This window comes from Capricornis sumatraensis, chromosome 1, assembly GCF_032405125.1.
Source record: "Capricornis sumatraensis isolate serow.1 chromosome 1, serow.2, whole genome shotgun sequence".
Taxonomy (NCBI): Eukaryota; Metazoa; Chordata; class Mammalia; order Artiodactyla; family Bovidae; genus Capricornis; species Capricornis sumatraensis.
In genome coordinates, this window is record NC_091069.1 from 171,828,346 (window position 1) to 171,849,880 (window position 21,535).

The 21,535-nt window shown below is 38.3% G+C and overlaps 1 protein-coding gene and 1 non-coding gene across 3 annotated transcripts in view; one reads left to right on the forward strand and one right to left on the reverse strand.

The window, feature by feature from the left end:
- The window catches only part of GTF2E1 (general transcription factor IIE subunit 1), a 34,319-nt gene that overhangs the window by 5,483 nt on the left and 7,301 nt on the right, over positions 1-21,535 (forward strand). For both annotated transcript variants that reach the window (XM_068978440.1, XM_068978432.1), the window contains exon 3: positions 16,246-16,447. In XM_068978440.1, coding sequence (XP_068834541.1) covers positions 16,246-16,447 — 202 coding nt within the window. The remainder of the gene's footprint in view (positions 1-16,245; positions 16,448-21,535) is intronic.
- On the reverse strand, positions 8,272-8,412 carry LOC138093845 (small nucleolar RNA SNORA70). Its single transcript, XR_011146161.1, has one exon. It is a non-coding gene; the product is annotated as a small nucleolar RNA SNORA70 (small nucleolar RNA).

Sequence of the window (21,535 nt, forward strand, 5' to 3'; positions counted from 1 at the left end):
TATAGTAAAGTGAAGTCGCTTAGTCGTGTCCAACTCTTTGCAACCCCGTGAACTGTAGCCTACCAGGCTTCTCTGTCCATGGGATTCTCCAGGCAAAATTACTGGAGTGGGTTACCATTTCCTTCTCCAGGGGATCTTCCTGACCCAGGGATCAAACCTGGGTCTCCAGCATTGGAGGCAGACGCTTTAACCTCTGAGCCACCAGGGAAGCTATATCATTATAAAAGGGAATATATTGGTGTAAGTAAGCATATAGTCATTCTTAGCCTTAATGTCCGATTTGTCATACTACTTTTAGGAGCTATTGCAAAGCATTTCTCCTTTACAAGGGAATTTACTCATCCATGGACTATTCTTTCACCCATGGCCCTTCCACCTCTCCTTCCACTCCCATCCCTTGTTTACAACTGCAGCCTAATCTAAAGGGTTTACTTTCCCTACCACTTTGAGGCTATTCTGACTTTACTGAGTTTACTTTTGACCTGTTCATTCAACAAATATTTGAGCACTTTCTTGTGCCAATCACTGCCAGACAGTTATAATAAATGCTTATTATTAGTACTTAAATACTTGGTTAGTAGAAATGCAAAGTGCTCTCAGGAGGACATAACTAGGGCAGCTAATCTGGTTTTGGGAAGGCCTCTGAAAGAAATTAAATAGCAGGGGCCTAAAAGATAAGTTAAAGTTAACCAGATGAAATAAGAGCGAGCACCCTTTCCGCTTAAGTTAACAATATATATTTAGTTTCTTAGCCAGTCATTGATGGAAGAGAATTGTCAACAAGAGTTATAAATTGCTTCATTTCATTAAATACTTAGTTTTAAGGATTTTTCTGATCAACACAGAATTTACAAAACGTGTTTTCTGAAAATACGACGTCTAACATTAACATGAGAAACTTTAAATTGCTGACTTGTATAGTTGTGTTGCTATTTGTAAATTGGAAAATAGACTATAGTTTTACTAATTACTCAGTAGATCAATCTTGTATTAAAAATCTGTAAAAACCTATAGAAAGAATCACTGCTGCTATGTTAGATCGTTCCTTTGTTATGACTGAATTCAGAAATACAGGTGACGTTTTCATTCATAGATCTGACTTTAAAATAACTTTCTAAAAATATAATCTAAATTTTTCACATATGAAATGCTTTATTGTAAAAAATATTACAGGTTTGTGAACATGTTAAGTTGTATATATATTATATATTGTACATTGTAAAGAATTTTTAAAGATTTTTAATGGGAAATAATACCAATATCAATTAAGATTATTCACAAAAAGAGCATGATGGCCTATGACTTTCTCCCTTATCTATCGAGAAGCAATCATTTTGGATGAAAAGTCATTTAAAGAATTCACATTTGTGCTAAATATATAATTTTTTTAAACCTAACTATTTACTTTGAAAGGGCTTGATTAGGAGAGGTCTTAGTTATAAGAAAATCTTAACCATCCTGAGTATTGATGAGTGTACTATAGAGGAAGATTGTAGATTATATCTGGAGCTCTTTAAAATAGACTAGAAAGTCTCATGATTTTTTTGCTGTTGACTGTAACAGATTTCTTAAAGGAGCTCTGGGTTTTGGTTTTGTGATTTTCTGCAGATGTTGGTGTTACAGTGGTCGTCTTCGTCACTCTTGACTGCAGTGGAAGGTGTTATCCAGTCCCTCAGAGGGGGTAATTTAAAGTAATATGCTTCTATTACATTTACTCAATTTGATTCTTATTTAATTTCATGAAAGTTTCTAAAAGGAAGTTATCCCACTGCTTATATATCAGTATTCAGGAGTTTGATTCATGATATCTTCAAATTTTACCTAGGGTTTGTATCTGAAAGAAATTAGTTGTAATTAACAGGTGGTTTGTAGAAGAAGTGACCTAACCAAATACAGTCAAGATTATTTGGGTGAGGGAGTTGAGATAGAGTAGGGAGCATGAAAACCTTTTATAAAAGAGAGCTAAAACTGAAACAGTTGTTTGTGGTCAGTGTGAACAGAGGCCTGTTCTGTTCACTGTATTCTTAATACAGGGATTATGGTCAATGTGAAGCTGGAGAGAAGGGGTTCAGCAGAGCAAGAGTAAGTCCCTTTACATTGGTGTCACTCATGGGAAGGTGCCCCGATCAGCCAACAGTAATAGTCAACTTAATTGGCAGTTATGTCCCTTTAGTGAAGCCTGTATGTAACACCATGATTGAAAATTGTTAATCATTGGAGATCCCCATTCTGAGAAAGTACTTGCCTTTTGATTATGATTTGGTTTTTCATTTGACCTTTTCCTTTATGGAAAGAATATGCTGATTGGTGATATTAGACTTCTCAACCTGCTTGTCAGTTTGGTTTTGTTTTGTTTTTCCACTATTAATACCTGGACACCCTCCCTTGTTCTGCTGTATATTCCCTTTAGAAATCTTGGTCTTTTCCCATCTATTTCCTTCCTGTTTTGCTCAGTATTCATTTCTCTCCCTGTCATTTTGAAGAAGACAAGAAATAAATTTTTGGTATGTGTATCAGAGGAGAAGGAGGGAAGTTTTTCTGCTGTTAATATACTCTATTTGAATTGGTACAGTTTTCATTCTAAGCTAGAGCTGTACAATGCTATTTTATTTCTTGGTTGCTGTTAGAGATTGATGGTATTTCTGACAGTGCTATCTAATGGGCTTCTATTTCCCTTCCCATTTCAACAGTTCTTAGGTTTATACACTGTGATTTATGTTAGTAAATAGGTGGTACTCAGGAATTAGATGAAGCCCTCTAGGTTTTACTTCTTCCCTGATGAAAAGTTCTTAACTGTGTATGGGCAACTCTGCCACTGGACAGAGAGTAGTGACTCCTAGATGAGTATCCAGAAATTCTGGGCTCAGGAAATTGGGTGCAGCAAAAATGGTTTTACCAGGGTTAATTCACATATAAGCCAGTGATTTCTCACTTTCAGTTCAGTTCGGTCACTCAGTCGTGTCCGACTCTTTGTAACCCCATGAATCTCAGCATGCCAGGCCTCCCTGTCCATCACCATCTCCCAGAGTTCACTCAAACTCATGTCCATCGAGTTGGTGATGCCATCCAGCCATCTCATCCTCTGTTGTCCCCTTCTCCTCCTGCCCTCAATCCCTCCCAGCATCAGAGTCTTTTCCAGTGAGTCAACTCTTTGCATGAGGTGGCCAAAGTATGGAGTTTCAGCTTTAGCATCATTCCTTCCAAAGAACACCCAGGGCTGATCTCCTGTAGAATGGACTGGATGGATCTCCTTGCAGTTCAAGGGACTCTCAAGAGTCTTCTCCAACACCACAGTTCAAAAACATCAATTCTTCGGTGCTCAGCTTTTTTCACAGTCCAACTCTCGCATCCATACATGACCACTGGAAAAACCATAGCCTTGACTAGACAGACCTTTGTTGGCAAAGTAATGTCTCTGCTTTTCAATATGCTATCTAGGTTGGTCGTAACTTTTCTTCCAAGGAGAAACCGTCTTTTAATTTCATGGCTGCAGTCACCATCTACCGTGATTTTGGAGCCCAAAAAAATAGTCTGACACTGTTTCCACTGTTTCCCTATCTATTTCCTATGAAGTGATGGGACCAGATGCCATGATCTTCGTTTTCTGAATGTTGAGCTTTAAGCCAACTTTTTCACTCTCCTCTTTCACTTTCATCAAGAGGCTTTTTAGCTCCTCTTCACTTTCTCATGCTGTACTCTGCATAGAAGTTAAACAAGCAGGGTGACAATATACAGCCTTGACGTACTCCTTTTCCTATTTGGAACCAGTCCGTTGTTCCATGTCCAGTTCTAACTGTTGCTTCCTGACCTTCATAGAGGTTTCTCAAGAGGCAGGTCAGGTGGTCTGGTATTCCCATCTCTTTCAGAATTTTCCACAGTTTATTGTGATCTACACAGTCACAGGCTTTGGCACAGTCAATAAAGCAGAAATCGATGTTTTTCTGGAACTCTCTTGCTTTTTCAATGATCCGGTGGATGTTGGCAATTTGATCTCTGGTTCCTCTGCCTTTTCTAAAACCAGCTTGGACATCTGGAAGTTCACGGTTCACATACTGCTAAAGCCTGGCTTGGAGAATTTTGAGCATTACTTGACTAGCATGTGAGATGAGTGCAATTGTGCGGTAGTTTGAGCTTTCTTTGGCATTGCCTTTCTTTGGGATTGGAATGAAAACTGACCTCTTCCAGTCCTGTGGCCACTGCTGAGTTTTCCAAATTTGCTGGCATGTTGAGTGCAGCACTTTCACAGCATCCTCTCCCTCCCCCATTTCTTTTTCCTAAAGAGTGTAGACTCTTTCCATACTTTCCGCTTAGATTCTGCCTTTGGTGTTCTGGGGTTGAACTCCAAATTTTTGATGCTTGATATGTTTAAAGTGAAAGTGAAGTCACTCAGTCGTGTCCGACTCTTTATGACCCCATGGACTGTAGCCTACCAGACCTCTCCATCCATGGGATTTTCCAGGCAAGAGTACTGGAGTGGGTTGCCATTTCCTTCTCCAATAGCTAATTTTATTAAAATGGAATAGTCTAGCTTTTGCCCAGTAGTCCCTGGTTTCAGAAACTTAATCAGACAGAACCACTTGTTTTCTTTCCTGAAATATGGGAGTCTTCTGTAATGAAAACAAATGTAGCATGGCATTAAACCCCATCAATCAGCAAAATAGCGTCTTGCGGTTCATAAATGCATATTTTAGATTTAGCAAGCCTCTGACCATGAGGATAGACTTAGCATTTCTACTTTGCAGTCTCAGCCACCATGATATTGTTAATGATGCTTGTAAGTTAAATTCAGCAATATGTTTCCTAGAAGGGAGGGGGAGACTATATTTTCTTTTTAGATGTTAAAAGTTAGATGATATGGAAATATTTTTCATTTCTAATTTAAAAATTACATAGCCATAGTGCCAGAAAAAGTTCTGAAGAGAAAAAGGTTACCTCAACACCACCAGCCTTTTGTGTATTATCTCATCTCTTGGTTTCTTAATGCAGCAACTCTCCTGTTTCTCTCTAGTGTTCTAAATGTGTTCTTAGGTGTGATTTTTCTCCCATATTTTCCTTTCCAGCCCTTTGGGGCACTTTTATTGTTCTTGGTTTTGGCTGATATAGATTGACACTTTAAGTATTTTTGTGCATATAGCCTTTTATTCTTGTTTTTAAGTTTTTCCTTAAGAGGAATTCTTAGCAATGGGAATACTATTAAAAAAAGTTTAAAAAGTTGAAAAAATAAGTAAAAATTATTGTTAAATAATTGAAATTAAGAAAGTTAAAAGTTAATAAGTTAAAAAATATAGTTTTATAACTTACGTAAAGGCATATACGAGTAGTTTTATTGGGGGTTGGCTACAATTGCTAGGTGTTTGGGTTAGAAATAGTGAAGCCCCTATTACTGAATTCAACTAGAGATGGGGGGGGGTCCCATATTAAATAAACTTTGAAATAAGTTAAGTTTTTAAAGAAGAATCTTATAAATGAGTGTTTAATACAGTCTTACAAATAGGAGCTTAGAGATTATCTAGTTCAACTCATCAAATGTGTGTGTGGGTACATATACTCATGTCTTTGTTGTATTCTAGAGGATATTTCGAAGTAATAAATAAATGTAGGGCTATTTCTGGAATGTTTTAGATTGAGTGTATTGGAGATACAATAGCTTTCATGGGGATTCACCTTTTCTGTGGCTCCTTGGAAAAGACTTAAGTGTCAGAGTTTAGGATTAGTGTAAAAGAGATGGACATGAGTTTGAGTGAACTCCAGGAGTTGATGGACAGGGAGGCCTGGTGTGCTGCAATTCATGGGGTCGCAAAGAGTCAGACACAACTGAGCGACTAAACTGAACTGAAAAGAAGTCTTTAATAATTAAACTAAAGTGTTTAATGAATAACTCTTAAAAATAGTCAACAATGGAAACGGACCTCTTCCAGTGGTTAGTTTTTAGTCATTCAGAATATTCAAGTAAACTCCTTTTCTTCTTGGGATATTAATTTCTAAGTTTGGGGTTAAATCATGAGTCCCTCCTTCCTTTGTGACTGTAGGTATGCTTTTTGACTTAGATAGATCAGTTTCCTGATTCCTACATCATTGAACTTCCTCTGCAGCTCCTTTAACATTTTAAAGCTGTTAGAGTCCTGTTTTAGTGAGCCTGTTCAAGACTTGTTCGCTTGTGTCCTGCTTGGTTCATGTCTAACTCTGCATCTCCTTGGACTGTAGTCCATCAGGTTACTCTGTCCATTGTATTTTCCAGGCAAGAATACAGGAGAGGGTTGCCGTTTCCTTCTGCAGGGGATCTTCCCAACCCAGGGATCAAACCCTAGTCTCCTGCATTGACAGGCAGATTCTTTACCACTGAGCCACCAGGAAGCCCTAAGACTTGTTGCCTTCATGTTCACTAACTTCATAGAGCAGGCTGCTGTTTCCTCTCTTCATCTCTTTCTGCTTAAGACAAGATGTCTGCTAAGCAGTGTGTTCAATTCCTGAAATGCTAAAAACACAAACAAACATAAAGAGGAATCTTTCTAGGATTGCTTTGCTCAGTTGCTGATTTGGAATCTTTGCTCGGGATGGGTTCATTAGAAAATTATACTGGGAAGCTCAGAGGTGTGAACTGGGGGAGATTGGTGATGGGGCCAAACGACGGTGTTATTAGAGTAAGTAAGGAATAAGTGTCTGGCTGATATTTTAAAAAATCTGTTTAAGGGTTTGAAAACTTAAAAAAAAAAATTATCTGTGATTTATCTTTTTTGTATTTTGATACTTTTTTGTATTTACATAGGAGCAAACTTATTTGTGAAGAGTTGCTTTTTAGTTTTGATGCTGGTCTTTCAAATAGTCATATCAAAACAAGATACTTTTTTGCCTGCTCACTGTATGTTAAGATAAATTCAATTTAGGCCTAATTCAGAGAATATATTATAAACTTCCTTTAGTATTCACTCAAGTACTACACTTCAATTTATTGTTTTCTTTCCCAGGCATAGTATATTTTTCCCCTTTTATAATGAGTTCCAGAATCTAGGAATGATGCATGATTAGACCAAATCTAGATGTGTTGATTTAAGGAAAGACAGAAGCCAATTTGATTGATTGAATTGAAGTTTTGGGGGTGGAATTGTATTGTGTACATCATTAATATATTTGAGATCTTCTAAATTTAAAAACATATTAAATCTGCTTTAGTTTTTTTTTCCTTTTTCATGCAAATGAATGAATATTTTACAGTGTAACTTATATGTTCTGCAGTAGATTGCTGAAGTCTGGTTTTTCAAATTCAATTTTATTATAGGTAAAATAATTGTATAAAATATATAACTATGCTCCTCTCATGTCTGTTACTATTTTATAATAGCAATTCCTTTTTTCATGCACATACCCTTGTCCAGTTATACTGAAAAAATTTGCTTTATGAAAGAAGTTTGGAAATTAGAATAAACGGTAACTTTTTGAGACTTCAGTATTTGGTGTAACATTTTAATAGATATACCCATTAACATTTTGAGTTATAAAGGTTTTAGCAAAGGACTTGATAGTGCTTTCAAAGAATATCCCAAGGATGATTGTACAACTTTCATATATTAAGAGGGAGGTAGTTGAGTGTGTTTGGAGATTCAAAATAACATTTGTTTTCTTTCTTCTAAAAGTGAATAATTAACATATGAATGTAAACTTGTTAAACACTCAAAATATATAGACTAGAATGGCAAATCTAGTTTTTCTTCCTCTCCTACTCAACCCAGTTGCTGCTCTTTCCACCTTTCTCTGTGTTGACAATTGGTAAGTTTTATGATTATATAAAGTTTTACTTTATATACCCAAGTCCACCGCACCCTCCCTCCTCCATAAGCTAAATCTGAGAAAGCAAGTGAATTTTTCTTTTTTGACAGGAAAATAGGATGTATTTGTGGGCGTGAATAAGGAAGGGAAAGCGCCAAGGCTCTTGTGAGTGCAAGGCCCCCCATTTTTCCAGGGAACCACGATTAGGGTTGTATTGACCCCATAGCCGTCTGGAATGAGCCACTTTTCTGCCACCATGTTTTCAAATTCATCTGCATTAAACTTAGTAAATCTCTAGTCTTTGGAGATGTGGATCTTCTGGCAGCCAGGGATCTTGAACTTGGCCCTGAATAGGGCCTCAATCACATGCCCCTTCTTCTGCAGCTTGGTGCAGATAGACAGTATGACTTGGTCAGTGTGGACCCTAGTCACTGTGCCCTGGGGATTTCCAAAGGCAGTACATACTTGTCTGGGACAGCATGCCAGACATGAATGTCCACTGGAAAAGGCTGTCTTTAGGGTCCCTTAGGGTAACCCATATATGCAGCACACTTATGCAGCACACCAGGGAGGGTGCTATTTGCAGCCACTGCACATCAGACCTCCGTGGGGAAAGTGATAGTTAATGAAATATTTTTGTTATTGTAACAGCTGTGGTTATTAATGCTTGACCAACTTAGGTTCATATTGTAAGGGTATTTCAGAGCACTTATTATTAATGCATTGAGTCTTTTTTTTTGCATTATCAGTGTGTTCAGTGGCTATGTCATTTTCAGAGGCTGTTTTTGTTTCATTTCGTGTTTTAAGCAGTGCCTATGAGACAGCAAAGTGACCTTGTATTTGGGTTCCAGAGCCATGCTGGCTTCCAGTCTTGTACTATATTAGTAACTATTCCTTGGGAAAATCCTATAATCATTGCAGGTCTTTTTTTAAGGATATGTAAAATGATAAAGTCAGTCTATTCTGTACTGTATATGATTTCTCTCAACTCTTCATTTCAAAGCACCCTTTTATTTGGAGAATAGTTGACATTTTAAAAGTATAGAGAAGCTTGGGGATGTTTTATCACTGCTTTTAGAGGGTAATGTTAGTCACTTTTGGTTAATTTGAAAGCCTTAGTTAGGAACTGAAATTCCCATAGTAGCATTCATATAGAAAATATGCTCTGTTTAATTAGGCTGTCTTCAGAAACACATTGTGGCATAATGGAAAGTAATATTTAGAATTTTGGGTTATCTTATTTTCCCAAGCTCCTCAGTTTATTTTCTTTCTTCATATATACATAATCCATAAAATAGTCATTGGGAGGGAAACCGATGTCCAAATTTGATTTCTAAAATATATAATATATAGTGGTTGGATTTTTAAAGAATGGTAAAATTAATCCCAGGTCTCCTGCATTGCAGGTGGATTCTTTACTGTCTGAGTCACCACGGAAGCCCATGAATACTAGAGTGGGTTGACTTTGGCTTAGTGGTAAAGAATCCACCTGTCAATGCAGGAGGTATGGATTCAAGCCCTGGGTCAGGAAGATCCCCTGGAGGAGGAAATGGCAACCCACTCCAGTGTTCTTGCCTGGAAAATCCTATGGACAGAGGAGCTTTGTGGGCTACAGTCCATGGGGTCACAAGAGTTGGTTAGGACTTAGTGACTAAACCACCACCACTCCCCAGTAGAATATGAGCTCTAGAAAAGCAGCTCAGAAGATGACTGGCAAGATTTAGGGAGGCAGAATGTGGCAAATCCTTGGGACATTAGTTTCACTGTGTTGGAGTAAGGGCTCTGCAGCAGCAAACATTTGATCATCCTGCCTCTTTCTTTGGCCAACCTTGAGAACTTGGGCTGCAGCATAACTTCTGCTTCAGCACTGCAACATCTGTAGCATATCAAAACAGTTCAGCTTATTTTATTTTGATTGATGGATTGATTTTTTTTGGGGGGGGGTAGAAAAATGGCTGAGTAATAGTCCAGTTGCAATTAATATGTTTGGTAGATCTTTGACAGTGAACTCTAGGCATTAGCCAATGACTTACTCATTGTGTTTGTGTGAAGAAGGGAAAAACACAATCCAAATAATGTCTGATTCCTTGGGGATTTGACTCATAACGTCCTCATCCCTTTTCCTCAATTGTGATAAATTTTCAAAGCATTTTCTTCTTGTTAAACTAAGGAGGATATATAATTTTTTTCACTTTGGTTTTACTTGTACTTATTCATTGTTCCCTTGACTAAATACTTGCATAATTAAAATGAGTCCCATGTGTGTTAATGAGTAAACAGTTAAGTCAAAGACCTTGGCCAGCATAATAGACATCATCTAAATTTTCTTTTTCTGGTTTAGCAAAGGAAAGTGTTAAGTTTGAATTTTGTTGAACATGACTTTTTTTTTTTTTTTCTCCTTTTGTTCCCAGTCCTTTTTCTCCCCTCCTCCCATGCCCCAGATTCATTTTGGTTGTTACATTTATTATTTTGGGAGAAAGTTAAAATTGTATAAAACTCTTTCACTCTCCCTCTTCTTTTCTCCTCATCCGAACAAGTAGGTCTCCATTTATTTTCTTGTTTTGGGGTAATAACTTACCTTCACAAGAAAAGTCCTGAGTCATAGAATTGGGACTTTCACATACTACTGAATGGACAACCCTAAATTATAGTTTTGAAATATCTGTTTTTTTAAAAATCTTTTTCTCCCTATTTTCAATACCTGTTAATTATCTATATCTGGATATATTTTAATCATGCTGCCAATCCCAATACATTAAAACTCAGCAGAGTAAATGCCAGGCATGTGATACCCATTTAATGTTTGTTTAATACATTTTTTTGTTACAAATCTTCTCCCCTGCTCCACATTTTTTAAAATTGGAGCCTTTCCTACACATGGGAAAAGTTTGCTAAATTGTGGCTGGCAGGGATGATAGATTAGGAAAGGGATGTGTAATTCAGGATGGTACAGTGAATTTAGTCTTTTGTGTCAGAAAGATTTGTATTTGAATCTAGGCTTTGTGATTTCGTTTTTAAGCTCTGACCTGATAGAGGTTAACTCCTCTGAGTCTTTATTCCCGCATATGTTAGATTTGAATAATACTGTTGCAGATTGACTGTGATGAATACATGGGATTATTTGTAAAGTAGCTTTCTTAGATGTGTGTGTGTGTGTGTGTGTGTAGTTTATGGGTGTGTATGATCAAATATAAGTGTTTTTGAACTCGTCTTTTCCTCCTTATCTCATCATTTGTCAAACTTGGCCTAAAGAATCTTTGTAACCTTCATTTTCTCTCTGCTGGCACATTCTTTGATCTAGATTGCATGTTCTCCCTTATGTGCCTTTTTGGTCCTGTTTGAGGTGAGTGAAAGATCGTAAAGAAACTGAGGCAGCCTGGAGTAGTTAGAGAATACCCTAAGATAGGGTCTTCCCAGGTGGTGCTAGTGGTAAGGAACCTGTCTCCCAGTGAAGGAGATGTAAAAGATGCATGTTTGATCCCTGGATTGGAAAGATCCCCTGGGGAGGGCATGGCAACCCACTCCAGTATTCTTCCCTGGAGAATCCCATGAACAGAGGAGCCTAGTGGGCTACAGTCCATGGGGTTGCAGAGTTGGACACAACTGAAGCGTCTTCGCATGCACATACCCTAAGATAGCATATAAACGAAAACCTCTCTAAGCAAGGTCTCTATTTAGCTTTTGTTATGAAATATAAAGCATCCCTGGTGGCTCAGACAGTAAAGCATCTGCCTGCATTGTGGGAGAACCAGGTTCGATCCCTGGATCGGGAAGATCCCCTGGAGAAGGAAATATCAAACCACTCCAATACCCTTGCCTGGAAAATCCTGTGGATGGAGTAACCTGGTAGGCTACAGTCCATGAAGTCGCAGAGAGTCGGACATGACTGAGCAACTTCACTTTTCACTTTTGCTTTGACTTTACGAAATATAAAAGCTAGCTTTCAATTCTTGTTGACCTTGAAAATTAGCACCATACCCTCTGATTTTACCAAATTCTATCTCTCAAGGATTTCTCTTGCCTTGGGTTTATACCTTAACTGTTTGTGCTTCTCACTCTCCTTAATCTCTGGATACTCTGATTTACTTTATGGCTTCAATTATCATCTATATGTTGTCGATTGTCATATCAAAATTTCTAATCTTAAATTGCACTTTTGAGCTCTCAGAAGTTATAATGCTGCTGCTGGTAAATCACTTCAGTTGTGTCCAACTCTCTGCAACCCCATAGATGGAAGCCCACCAGGCTCCCCCATTCCTGGGATTCTCCAGGCAAGAACACTGGAGTGGGTCACCATTTCCTTCTCCAATGCATGAAAGTGAAAAGTGAAAGTGAAGTCCTGCTCAGTCGTGTCTGACTCTTAGTGACCCCATGAACTGCAGCCTACCAGGCTCCTCCGTCCATGGGATTTTCCAGGCAAGAGTACTGGAGTGGGGTGCCATTGCCTTCTCCGAGAAGTTATAATAAGTTGACTTCTAATAAATCCATTTTGAAGGGCAGTGGATTCAGATATCTAAAGCAACTTGATAGCTTTCTCCCACAAAGAAAAACAAATTTGTTCTTCCTCTTTGTTTTGGTAAATAGTATCCTTGTTCAGTTAAGTCAGATCTTTGTGTTGATGTCCATTAGTCAGAGACCATCAGATATATGCTCACAGTAAAGAAAATCAAGTTTTTTGATGCTTTCTGCAGTAAGAAAGCCACACACCATAGGGAACCATGTGGTGACTCAGCATGACTTTGCTAAACAAACTTAGAGAATATGGGCTTTTGTTAGATAATTTTGGGGAGGATTCAGGTAATTGGAGAAGATTTGCTGTGGATTAGGTACTGTCAAGAAGTGAGGCTAAGGGACTTCCCTGGTGGTTCAGTGGTTGGGACTTTTCCTTCCAATGCGGGGGTGCGGGTTCAAGCCCTGGCTGGGGATCTGGGATCCCACATGCCTTGTGCCTAAGAAACCAAGGCATAAAATAGAAGCAGTATTTAACAAATTCAATGAAGAGTTTAAAAAAAGATAAGAAGTGAGTCTACTTCTTTGATTGGATATCTTAATAAATCTTATCCCAGAAGTGAGATGACCAGGCTGAGGCTAAAACTAATTGGTAAAGAAGCAGCAGTCACTTGTGTTACCTAGAATTTTCTTTTTTAGTGGTTGTGCAGACCTTGCCTTTATCTGTATTCAGACAGACACAAATTGACTTGGTTTTGCCTCACTTCCATCGTGGTTTCAGAGAACCTTTTATCTGATGTTGGTGATCTGTGGATTCCATTTGTCAGAAAAGCGCCACAATCTAACATATGAGTGCTGGGCTACTTCTTAGCTATGAGAGGCTGTTTTCTCTTTTTTATTTGTTTGGAATAGATGTAGATGATGAGATAGCATATGGATAGCAGGAAGATGGATTAAGAGTATTTAGACAGGGTTTATGAGCAAAGAATTTACATGTGATTGGATATTTTATATATATTTTATTCTGTTGGAAATATATCAGTAGAGACTACTATTAATGTTGAAGCAGAGATGTCTAGATGGTTTATTCTTTATTAGGGGAAGTGGGGTTGAGGGTGGGGTTATATATCAATCATATATTAGGCTTTTTAAAAGGAAATGTTTTACATATTTACTATGTGCCAGACACTTAAGTACTTAGGTGATCACACTTAAGTGATCTCTCTTAATCTCTTGGGTTGATTGGGTTAGAAAGGAAGGATGGCTATCCCTGGCATTTGAGAGTCAGAACCAAATTGGAGGTCTGAGTTGGGCCAGTGGTATTAAGTAATGTTTAAGAGTATGAGTTTCATCACAATAGGTTGGATTTGAATCCTGCCATCACCTCCCAATTAGTAGTGATAAGATTTTTCGAAAGTTTCCTAACCTCTTAGAATCTCTGTATTGTACAGATTTAAATGAGCACTAATAATAATACCATCACTTAGTAAACACTGGGTATATAATAGCTGCTGTTACTGCGTTTCTCTTGTTGGCTGTGTGCCTTTGGACAAATCATAAAACTCATATCCTCAGTTCTGACATCATTTTACAGGGTTGGTATAGGGATCAAAAAGTGTACATGGAAGTACTTTAGAAAGAAAGCACTTATATACAATAAAATAGATGTTAATGTATATTGTCTCTCAAGTGTTTGAATTTACTTGAAAAGTAAAGGATTGTGGTTGGGTTTTGATGTTTCTGGATCAAGTTATTTGGATCGTGAATGTTAGGATGAGAAATTTCAGTTTGATGCTGTGGACTTTAGAGGTTCAACTATCAGACAGATTTCAGAGCAGGAGGATGAGATTAAGAAAACAGTGGCCTAGGAACTTGGAATTGGAAAGACAGAGCCTAAAGGTTCAAAGACCAGATCTAGGAAGCTAAATTTCAGGCTAAGTAGATAATGGTGCCCCAGATAGGTGAAATGATAGTAGAAGTGAAAAATCTGAGGTATTTCTAAAGAATTACAATTTAATTACAAGTTGAAATTATAATTAAGCTGAAGTTGAAGCTATAGATATAAAAACAACACAGGCTTCTTGAACTTTAAATTTGAAAATGGATTGGTCTCATCTATTCCAGTTGAGCTATTTCAAATCCTAAAAGATGATGCTGTGAAAGTGCTGCACTCAACATGCCAGCAAATTTGGAAAACTCAGCAGTGGCCACAGGACTGGAAGAGGTCAGTTTTCATTCCAATCCCAAAGAAAGGCAATGCCAAAGAAAGCTCAAACTACCGCACAATTGCACTCATCTCACACGCTAGTTAAGTAATGCTCAAAATTCTCCAAGCCAGGCTTTAGCAATATGTGAACCATGAACTTCCAGATTTTCAAGCTGGATTTAGAAAAGGCAGAGGAACCAGAGATCAAATTACCAAAATCCGTTGGATCATCGAAAAAACAAGAGAGTTCCAGAAAAACATCTATTTCTGCTTTGTTGACTATGCCAAAGCCTTTGACTGTGTGGATCACAATAAACTGTGGACAATTCTGAAAGAAATGGGAATACCAGACCACCTGACCTGCCTCTTGAGAAATCAGTATGCAGGTCAGGAAGCAACAGTTAGAACTGGACATGGAACAACAGACTGGTTCCAAATAGGAAAAGCCGAGTACGTCAAGGCTGAATATTGTCACCCTGCTTATTTAACTTACATGCAGAGTACAGCATGAGAAACGCTGTGCTGGAAGAAGCACACGCTGGAATCAAGATTGCCGGGAGAAATATCAATAACCTCAGATATGCAGATGACACCACCCTTATGGCAGAAAGTGAAGAAGAACTAAAGAGCCTCTTGATGAAAGTGAAAGAGGAAAGTGAAAAAGTTGGCTTAAAGCTCAACATTCAGAAAACGAAGATCATGGCATCTGGTCCCATCACTTCATGGGAAATAGATGGGGAAACAGTGGAAACAGTGTCAGACTATTTTTTTGGGCTCCAAAATCACTGTAGATGGTGACTGCAGCCATGAAATTAAAAGATGCTTACTCCTGGGAAGGAAAGTTATGACCAACCTAGACAGCTTATTAAAAAGCAGAGACATTACTTTGCCAACAAAGGTCTGTCTAGTCAAGGCTATTCCAGTAGTCATGTATGGATGTGAGAGTTGGATTGTAAAGAAAGCTGAGCGCCAAAGAATTGATGCTTTTGAACTGTGGTGTTGAAGACTCTTGAGAGTCCCTTGGACTGCAAGGAGATCCAACTAGTCCATCCTAAGGGAGATCAGTCCTGGGTGTTCATTGGAAGGACTGATGTTGAAGCTGAAGCTCCAATACTTTGTCCACATGATGTGAAGAGCTGACTCATTTGAAAGACCCTGATGCTGGGAAAGATTGAAGGCTGGAGGAAAAGGGGACAACAGCGCATGAGATGGTTGGCATCACCTACTCAATGGATATGAGTTTGGGCAAACTCCGGGACTTGGTAATGGGCAGGGAGGCCTGGCCTGCTGCAGTCCCATGGGGTTGCAAAGAGTCCGACTGAACTGAACTGAGTTAGATGTAAGTAGTAAGTTTGAAGAAATAGCCTTAACGGCAATGTACAGAATTACTGGAGACTTTCGGTTTTAGGTATTTATTTGGCTTTCCCCATAATGTAGACTCAAGTGTATACAGTGTGAAAAGAAAAGTGTTGATTTTAGGCTACAGGTCTCAGTGGAGCTGTAAAGAATTTGATTTTAAGTTAAAATAAGTATAAATGTGTTAGAAATGTTATGATTAAAATCTGTTTGCTGTAGTTAGGGGTGAAATTACTTGAAATGCTTCAAAAAAAATGATAGATGAATAGATATATGATAAATCAACAATAGAAAAATGTTAATTTTAAAATCTCGGTGGGCACAGAGATGTTCACTGTAAAATTCTTTAATCTTTTGAATATTTTTGAAAGCTTTAATAATAAAATGTTGGAAGAAGAGTGGAGATATATACTGTTTGCTAAAGGCTAGTCTTTGTGTGCCCTGACTTAAGACTTTTATTTTCTCTGTAGGAACTTTCCGCTGTACCTTTTGCCAGACGGAGGTAGAAGAAGATGAATCAGCAATGCCTAAAAAAGATGCACGCACACTTTTGGCAAGGTTTAATGAACAAATTGAGCCTATTTATGCCTTGCTTCGAGAGACAGAGGATGTAAACTTGGCCTATGAAATACTTGAACCAGAACCTACAGAAATTCCAGCCCTGAAACAGAGGTGAGTATAGGCTCTGTACTCTTACCAAGAATACCTTTAAGCTTGCCGTTTTTTTAACCGCCTGAACTTTGGAGAACAGGTAAATAATTTACTAGGAGACTAAAAACTATAAGATTAAGTGAATTCTAAGCTCTGTCACACTTGTTGTATTAACTTGTGCCTTTGATGAAATTTGTTGGTACTAAATGCGGAACAGTGTGGGCCTTAGGAAAAAATCTTTAAATAGGTTTGATTTTAAGTACTCAATCAGCTTGGGCCTGCTGCAACTCTTCTAATTGTTGGTTAGTCCCAAACTGGTTCTGCCTCTTGGGAAAATCTGAATTTTTGCCTAGTCAAGTTCTGAAGCCTGAAGTTCTTTAAGAAATACAGCAATCACTTTTTAAATTTGTATTTGAAGCATTCTAACCACACTTTTCTTGCCTTCCTTAGCTTTCAGTGCAACTTTCTTGAGAGTGAAGTATAAGTGGGTGTTACCTATGGGTTAATACTTCTTTCTATGGCTCTCTGTTTTTATCAGTGTATCCTAATGTTTGAATTGTAGAGGCAGCCTTCATTTTGTCATGCCGTAAAAAGCAGTTTATCTTCTTCTTTGAAAAGCATAAACAAGAATTGAGATCAGGGAGTGCTCTCCTATTATACCCTTTTTCTTTCTTCTTTCCAGTTTCAAGCTGATGGCTTAGAGTTTATACACATCTACTCCATTCCACAGAACCCAATAGTCCAGATTGTATGGATTTTGGGAGCACTCTTAGTATTTTATATTCTCTGGTACAGATGTTGCTGAAAAGCCAGTTATGGGCAGTTCTGAGCAAATTGAATTTCATTTTGGTGGCTAAAAACAATCTAATTATATAGAAGATTTTGTATCTATACAAATCAATGTGAATTTTCTTTCCTAGCATATGTGTCAGTTAGAATGCCTCTATCTGTAATAATAGAACACCAATTAGAAGTAGCTTGAACAGTAAGAAAAACATTCTAGCAAAACCAAAAGTCCTTAGGTAGCACAGCTCAGAATTAATTTCACAGCTCAATTATATCTTCAAGGATCTAGATTTGTTCCATATTTACTCTGCTGAACTCAGCCTGTTGGTTGTCCTCTTGGGACCACCAGGGGAGCTAGCTAAGATAGCCATGTCTTTCTAGGTATCACATATAGATGAAAATGTTCAAGTGCAGAAAATGGGACCATCCCTTCCTTGTGTCCTGTTTAAGATGGAAGAAAGCTTTCTCAGAGGGCCACCTTCATCCTGCTGTATCCACCAATGTCGCACTGGCCAGAATTGCTTATTTGCTTATTTCTAAACCAGCATCTCACAAAGAAAATGAGATCACATGATTGATGCTTAGACTGGTTAAGGTTTACCTCCTAGGACTAAGTAAGGTCCCAGAGTCCTTTGAAGCAAATAGCCATCAGTACTTGAATAAAATAGATAAACAAAGGAGAGGAGCCATAATTGATAGGCAGCCAGCATCATCCACATTACAGATAGCCTTTTCTTACTGGCTGTTGGTCTCTTATCAAGAATTTATTTGTTATATCTTTTTCTGCGCATTTAAATAATACTGCAACCCTGTCAGAATAGCCCGTGAGGGAAATTTGTTTTACAAAAATACACATTTTAAACGTATGGGTTATTTTATATTGAAGTGTTTTAGACATTTTCTCTGATTGCTTTCTGTACAGTGTATAATATTAATACTGTTTGTGAATTATACTTGTGTTTCCTCCTCTAAATATAGTTTATTTTGTTTATTAAGATCCTTCCCCACTGTAGTAATGTTCATTCACCACCACCATTGGCATCCTACCTCTATTGTTCCACACTTACCACAGTCCACCTCCCATTCCAGGACCTTTACTTAGGTATCCCTCAGTCCATGCTGGCGATAAGTCTGAGCAACGAGAGAGGCCTAACAGCAGCTCAGTATATCAGATCACCTGCTCCTCGTTAGGAGTGATGGAAATACTAATCAAAAAAGAGGCCACTCAACAGCTTGGTCAATAAGAAGAAAGGGGGAAATGAAGGCAGGCAAGAAAGATAAAATGGGGTACTTGGACTTCCAGCCAGAACAAAATACAATTGCTTCTACATAGTTAGGAACAAGACTGTTAAGAGCTAGGTTAGAAGGTGTTACTCTGGCTAAGGTGGCCTCACCAGCATTTGACAAGCTCCACTGCTTGTATCCAACATCCTGGAAGTCGTGTTTATTTAAGTTTTCTGTACTGTAGGCTTTATTTCAGAGCACAACAGTTTTGTAGTAGCCACCCTGCCCCAGCACAAGAAAAGGAAAACATCAATAGAGTGGTGTGGGAGTACACAGACAATAGTAATGCATTATTTTGTTTAAAAAATTGGTGGCATGATTGTTTGGCTCCTATAACCAATTAATTCTAGTTAATCCCTAGAACAGGAACCAGAGGCTGCCTCTGCAAAACTGCCAGTAGATTTAACCCAAGAACTACTGATGAACGGTTCCAGCCTTTCAGCAAGTCGACCCACTGGTGATATTTAGTTTTTCTGTCCTTCCTAAGTGGAATTTCTTGCCAGTAACCTCTCCTTTTCCATCATATCTTACTTAACACTCACCTTAAAAATCTTTAAAAATTTAGTTTTGAAATAATATTCTTCCCTCATCCCTGAGTAAGAGTTATATCTTTTAAAAATTCTACAATTGTTTAAGTAATGTAAAAGGATTCAAAACTAAATTGTCACTTTGGTCATCTTTAAGTGAAATGTGTACATTCTCTCCATAGGAGAAATTTAAGCATGCAGAAGAAGTAAATTCTGTTTTCTCTCACCTGGATTTTCTTTAGTGTCACATTTGCTGATGATTTGACTGTATATTTGGTGAAGATATAAATAAAATCTGTGTAGTCAATTCTCCATGCTTAAAAATATCTTTTAAAAAATTCTTCCAAATTTAATAATTTAACTTGTGGCCAAATCTTTTCTGCCTCAAACCAAAATAAAACCAATCTTCAGTTTCTGTAATGGAGTAATGAAAACAAAAGACCTTTTAAAAGTAGTCTTATATTCACATTCATTTGAATTGTCCTACCGAAAGTACTGAACACTTACTAACCTTCAGAAGATAGTCTTCAGAGTTAATGCTAAAGATACAGCATAGATGACAACTATGTGTTCAAGATGATATGGAGAAATAGTAGCTTCAGAAAGACTGAGTGGATCATTTAAGATTCTGGGTGAAGGAGCAACAGGACAGGATGGAGTTGGCCAAGTCAGAACTAGAGAAACATTGAGTGGGTGGAGAGAGACAGAAAAGGCATCTGGCTAACTCAGGGAGATGCATGTGGGCGCAGACAGGCTCAGCACAACAAGGTAAGACTATTAGCTGAAGATAGAAGAGACATTAAAAGGAGTTAAGGAGACAACTGGGTGAGAGAGGAGAGACTCAGAATGTAGAGTAAGCATAGAAACATGAAAACACAGATCAGGCTAAGAGAGAAGGGAAGACTGAATGCTTGAGAGAGACCAGCTTTTAAAAAGATGACTTACATCAGACTAAGTAGAGTCATATTATAGTGAAAGCAGCAACACAACCTTTTAGAAGACAACATGGAAGAGAGAAAAGGAATGAAGAAGAACAGATATGGATTAAATTGAGATCGACATTGTAAATAATGCAAAAAGTAACATTAGAATGAATGCAGAAAGGAATAAAAGCTAGAAGGAAACCAGTTATTTGCAACTGTAACATAAGACTTTAAACTATAGCAAGACAGGTAGATGGATTGGGTACAGAGAGATGCCTCGTAGGCCTAAACTCAGAGTGAGTGAGAAGATAACTAATAAGTTTGTGGGAAAGAATGATGTACAAAGCAGCCCTGGTATAGCTAAGGACAGTAGTTAGAAGGCATGGATTAAGTGACCAGATCAGCATGGTTTGTACAGCTAGAGAGGGTACATTTATTTTTTTTTTTTCTTTTGAGGGAAAAAGTGGCAGTGGGTCTGTAGATATCCAGAGGCAAGGAGGTATGAGATGAAACCAAGGTTACCTCCAGAGAAACATAGTGTTCTCAGGAAGAGGTGTAATGAGCCAATCAGATACACGGACCACAGTATATATCAGTTGCTCAGTCATGTCCAACTCTTTGCAACCCCCATATATATCAGACAAGTCTTAATTAAAGGTGAGACAAAAAAGTTAAGCAGATGTAAGTGGGCCCAGGAAGAAATGAGGAGCAATGGAGTAAGCAGACAGGAAGGAGGATCAAAGAGAAGGAAAAATAGTGAGTGGCGTCTGAGAGAAGTGGTACAGAACTTAAAGACAAATGAAGTATTGCTTAGGCTCAGAACGAGAAAGGGTACTGCACAGGAGACAGTTCAGGATCCATGGGAAAATTTTAGGGAAAAAATAGCAGAGAAGTTAGAGAAATGTGGAGCAAGGGAATCAGTAGACATGGAAAAGAACACAGCAAAAGGTATGGAGAAAGATATAGGGCAGGTACTAAGTGAGCAGGTAATTCATGAAACATGGAGATAATTTATGGACTAAAACAGAGTTGTCTAAACAGAAAGGGAGGGAGAGTCATGCATAGATGTTGATGCAGAAAGCATCAGTAGCAGGCAAAGAAAGATAAGGTGTGAGCTTAGACACAGAAAATCAGGTATATTCAAAAGAGTTTGGAGCAGATTGAAAGTAAAACAAGCCGAAGGAGCAGCAGAAAGACTAAAACTTAACAGAGATGAGGAAACATTAAGTGACTAGAGAAAAATAAGGAGTGATCTGGCCTGAAGCATGGGTCTTCCCTGGTGGCTCAGTGGTAAAGAATCTGCCTGCCAATGCAGGAGACACAGGTTCGATCCCTGGTCCGGAAAGATCCCATGTGCCACGGAGCAGCTAAGCCTGTGGGCCACAACTGTTGAGCCTGCGCGCCCCAGCTACTGAGCCCACGTGCTGCAACTACTGAAGCCCTCAGGCCCTGAAGCCTGTGCTCCGCGACAAAATAAGCCACTGCAATGAGAAGCCCTTGTACTGCAATGAAGAGTAGTCCTTGCTCACTGCGACCAGAGAAAAGCCCGTGCAGCAGTGAAGACCCACCACAGCCAAAAATAAATACAT